The sequence below is a fragment of the Triticum urartu genome, chromosome 5, assembly GCF_003073215.2.
Source record: "Triticum urartu cultivar G1812 chromosome 5, Tu2.1, whole genome shotgun sequence".
NCBI lineage: Eukaryota > Viridiplantae > Streptophyta > Magnoliopsida > Poales > Poaceae > Triticum > Triticum urartu.
In genome coordinates, this window is record NC_053026.1 from 649,430,938 (window position 1) to 649,436,207 (window position 5,270).

General features: G+C 52.1%; 1 protein-coding gene across 1 annotated transcript; it reads right to left on the reverse strand.

Annotated features, from left to right (window-relative positions):
• Nucleotides 1-357: 357 nt before the first annotated feature.
• Nucleotides 358-1,402, reverse strand: LOC125506477 (ctenidin-1-like). Its single transcript, XM_048671283.1, has one exon. The coding sequence runs from the start codon at nucleotides 1,303-1,305 to the stop codon at nucleotides 727-729; it is 579 nt and encodes a 192-aa protein (XP_048527240.1). The 5' UTR covers nucleotides 1,306-1,402; the 3' UTR covers nucleotides 358-726.
• Nucleotides 1,403-5,270: the final 3,868 nt, after the last annotated feature.

Genomic DNA, 5,270 nt, shown 5'->3' on the forward strand with positions numbered 1-5,270 from the left:
AGATCACAGTACAGTGTACATAATTGAAGCACTAAACATATATACATATATGTGCATGCAAGTGGGTGATTGATACGTGTCGATCCACGCACCTCGGTCCTAATGAGACGCGACACAGATCTCATCGTGCGCATGGAGTATGCACGGAGAGAATAATTAACCAGATGCTAACACGATAGCTGAGGCAAAATCTAGAGTGACAAAAATAAAATTTTCCCAAAGAATTAACCAGTGCACAGAATGAATGAATTCACAGACGCTAACAAACTGCATGTACCACCCTAAGAAATCAAAGGCGCACAGAATTTTAATCGAATCAATTAGCAAATGCTAAAGATCACACAGAGACAGTTGACATATGATATTAATTACTTTACTACAATTGTGGAGGAGCAACCTCTTTTTGAAGGAAATATAATAGCAGCCAGCGGTACACGCATGAGATCATATGTGGCTGAGAACTGGATCCATGGTCCATACAGTACCGTAACCAGTTCGATGACAAGCAGTACGTGGTACAAACGGTACTACCACACACACACAGAGAAATATGCAAGTTTAGCAACTAGCAAGAGCGATGATAAATTATGAAGCAAATAACGTATACGACTAGCTATAGAGCACTAGTCAATGGATGGATTGTAGATCATGCGTGCGTGCATGCACGTACGTACGTATAGTGGATGCCTGCATGCAGTGGACGATGGATCTCTCGGGTCTTCTCTTCTAGCGGGGGCACTGGAAGCCGGAGGGGACGTTCTTGCCGCAGTAGTTGACGAGGAGGCTGAGGTCGATGGGCACGTTGAGGTTGATGCCCAGGATGTTGGCCTTGAGCGCCGTGCAGAGGCACACCGCCGCCTCCAGGTCGGCGAGCCCCTGGATTAGCGAGCAGCACGGCTGCTTCGGCGGCGTCCCCAGCTGCAGGTTGATCAGCCCGTTGAGCACGTTGGCGCACACCCCCAGCTTCAGCGTGTCGATGGGGCACCGCGCGCGCCCGCCTGATCCGCCTCCTCCCGATCCGCCACCGCCGGACCCGCCGCCGCCGCTGCCACCTCCTCCTGACCCACCTCCGCCGCTGCCACCTCCTCCAGATCCGCCGCCGCCGCTGCCGCCTCCTCCAGATCCGCCTCCACCGCTCCCTCCACCACCCCCGCCACCGCTCCCACCTCCACCGCCACCCCCACCGCCGCCGCCGCCGCCCGGACTAGGGCAGGATCCGCAGTGGCAGCCGCAGGCGTCGGCGAAGGTGAAGAAGAGCAGGTTCAGGGCCAGCAGCGTGGCGATCACCGCCGCCTTCTTCGCCATGGTTACCAAGCTACCAAGCTAGCTAGCTACCTGGCCTCTCTTGCTGCTGTGCGTGTACAGGGTTTAGACTGCCTCTGCCGTGTGTGTGTGTGTGCAGTGCAAGGGAGCTCGGGGCGCTATTTATAGCTCAAGAAGGACGGAGGGGGTTCAACTAGGTCCTAGCTCAGCCCACAGATATTATTTTACTCACACTATGTGAAGATGAGATGAGCAAGAGCTAGCTGCCCACCACGGGTGCAAGCAAGCTAGAAGACGATGCACGCATGTGATCGAGCTGGCTCTGGGAATGGGGACGGAAGCACAAGGAGATGGTAACAGACAAGGGAGCTGTTTGGGTTTGGAGGGTTGCCGGTTCGAGGGCCATCACGGCCTAGTGCTGCAGGAAAGATGGCGTACGACTCTATGATTCTGGCTAGCTAGCATCCTTTACCACTGCAGCTTAAGCTTTCCGGTGAATAATTTCTTGCTGCTGATTGTGCCTGCGCGTGGAGGGTGTCGTGTCGTGTCGTTCCGATCGGGTGCATGGTCGATATCGAATCACTCACTCAGGCAGCTGGCCACAGTGCGTCCCGTGATCTTTCATGGTCTTGCACTACGCGGCACGTACGTACGTTGGTCATAGGTACACCCATGAACTCATGTGCCGACGAGCAGGAGTGGCCGGCCGGCCGGTATGGGGGAGCGCGCGCAGAACTAGGTAACACATTACTCCTACATGATAATCGGAACCATCGCATTATTTGCGTATGCATGCATGTTCATGTTCATGTTCATGGGGAAGACGCGCGCACGCATTTGGTAGTCACCGATCAGCCCAACACTCACATGGTTGGCTGGTTGGTTTATTAGGACACTATTTTTTCTTAGCAAATGTTACTCACATAACCATAGTAGCTTAGAAAGATTCATGTGTAAAGTTACCACATTTTCTATGAAGGAAAAATTCACGGAACGAGTATGATTTTTGGGACAAGTTAGGGCAGCTCTAGCTGACCCCTTTAAATAATAGAGGAGTAAATTACTGAGTAAAGCTTAATGAAGTATATTTACTTCACTAAGTATTGGTCGTTTCTAGCCAATCCCCTAAATTCAGTTCAGTAAATAATGAAGTCGGTGCAAACAAACACAAATTTGATTTAAACAAGTACTCCCTCTATTCTAGAATATAAGAACGTTTTTGATACTATGCTATTGTTAAAAACGTTCTTATATTTTGAGACGGAGGGATTACTTATTAAACATATTAATGGAAATTTCGGTGCCGATTCATAATATTTTACAATGTCATCGACCGAAACTTACTTTAAAATTATTACTAATTTAACCAAAACTAAGACTAGAACTTACTAATTTTATCCTCTATCCGTATCTTCAATGATCTCTTTCCACTCGGCTCTGGATAGCCCACCGATCATAGTGTTGGCGCTTGTGCCGTATGTGGACTCGAAGATGCCACCGTGGCCGTAGATGCTGGTGACTCCTTCCCGCGGCTGTCATTAGCGCCTCCTTTGCTACAATTGTCGTCGTCGTTGCCACTGTCACCTCTGTTGCTGCCGCTGTCTTCATCGTTGCTGGACAGGACAATGACCTCTACCCCCTGCCGCTAGCTGCTCGTACAGGCGGCGCTCCCCCTCTACTTGATTCGGGTAGAGGCGGCGGAGCTCCGCCATGTACACCTCGTCGAAGTCTCTGCCGCCAAGCGCTCCCTCGCCTCCCGGTCCCCCTTCCTCTCGCACGCGGAGATCACCGGCAGGTCGATGGCATCCAACCGCGGCATCTCACCGAACTCAAAGTTTCGGTGTCCGTTGGTGTCGTGCAATGTCATTTTCGTGGGTGGCTTGCTCGGCGTAGTGTAAGCTCCCGAGCCATCGCTTTCTGGTGGGTGCGCTGGTCCGTAATTGCGGCCACCCACGTCCTCTATGCCCCTTGCTGCACACCGATGTATTGTCTCTATGGGCTGTGGCAGCGGCGGAGGGAGCTCGAGGAAGCTAGGCAGGCGGCCGCGGGAGGCAGATGGGGCGGCACGACGCTTGTGGCGGTGCGGATCCGCACTGCAGATGGGTGGTGGGGAGTAGCGGTTGCCGTATCCGGCCATGGCTGCGCGGGTGGGAGTGCTGGTGCAGTTTGGGGCTCGTAGGTGAGGTGTGGACGGCGGAGGATTGGATGGGGAAGAGGCGGAGAGGCATAATTGTGTTTTACTCCGCTGCCGAGCAGATGAGTAATTTTAGGTTCTCGGGAGGCGTGGTGTAATTTTTTTACTCCACTAACCGATTTAGTCAATCGGCTAGGTCCCGGTTATAGGAGAAAAACTAAATTTTGAACACTTCTTCTTCGGTACAACCCTCCCCCCCCCCCTCCTAAACACATCAACGGTGAAGATCTGTTTATATCTCTTCATAATAAAGGGTAGGATGGTATCTTTGTTGGAAATATGCCCTAGAGGCAATAATAAAATGGTTACTATTATATTTCCTACTTCATGATAATTGTCTATTGTTCATGCTATAATTGTGTTATCCGGAAATCGTAATACATGTGTGAATATATAGACCACAACATGTCCCTAGTAAGCCTCTAGTTGACTAGCTCGTTGATCAACAGATAGTCATGGTTTCCTGACTATGGACATTAGATGTCATTGATAACGGGATCACATCATTAGAAGAATGATGTGATGGACAAGACCCAATCTTAAACATAGCACAAGATCGTGTAGTTCGTCTGCTAGAGCTTTTCGAATGTCAAGTATCTTTTCCTTAGACCATGAGATTGTGCAACTCCCGGATACTGTAGGAATACTTTGGGTGTCCCAAACGTCACAACGTAACTGGGTGACTATAAAGGTGCACTACGGGTATCTCTGAAAGTGTCTGTTGGGTTAGCACGAATCGAGACTGGGATTTGTCACTCCGCATGATGGAGAGGTATCTCTGGGCCCACTCGGTAAAACATCATCGTAATGAGCTCAATGTGACTAAGGGTTGGTCACGGGATGATGTGTTACGGAACGAGTAAAGTGACTTGCCGGTAACGAGATGGAACGAGGTATTGGAATACCGACGATCGAATCTCGGGCAAGTAACGTACTGATTGACAAAGGGAATTGAATACGGGATTGATTGAATCCTCGACATCGTGGTTCATCCGATGAGATCATCGTGGAATATGTGGGAGCCAACATGGGTATCCAGATCCCGCTGTTGGTATTGGCCGAAGAGTTGTCTCGGTCATGTCTGCATGGTTCCCGAACCCGTAGGGTCTACACACTTAAGGTTCGGTGACGCTAGGGTTGTAGAGATGTTAGTATGCGGTAACCCGAAAGTTGTTCGGAGTCCCTGATGAGATTCTAAGCGTCACAAGGAGTTCCGGAATGGTCCGGGGGTAAAGATTTGTATATAGGAAGTCCAGTTTCGGCCACCGGGAAAGTTTCGGGGTCATCGGTATTGTACCGGGACCATCGGAAGGATCCCGGGGGTCCACCGGGTGGGGCCACCTATCCCGGAGGGCCCCATGGGCTGAAGTGGGAAGGGAACCAGCCCCTGGTGGGCTGGTGCGCCCCCCATGGGCCTTCCCCTGCGCCTAGGGTTAGAAACCCTAGGGGTGGGGGGCGCCTCCACTGGCTTGGGGGCCAAGCCACCCCCTTGGCCGCCCCCCCCCCATCTAGATGGGAACTAGAGGGGCCGGCGCCCCCCTGGCCCCTATTTATAGTGGAGGGGAGGGAGGGCAGCCGCACCCATGTCCCTGGCGCCTCCCTCTCCCCCGTGACACCTCTCCCTCTCGTTGGTGCTTGGCGAAGCCTTGCCGAGATCCCGCTGCTTCCACCACCACGCCGTCGTGGTGCTGGATCTCCATCAACCTCTCCTCTCCCCTTGCTGGATCAAGAAGGAGGAGACATCTCTCCCAACCGTACGTGTGTTGAACGCAGAGGTGCCGTCCGTTCGGCGCTCGGTCATCGGTGATTTGGA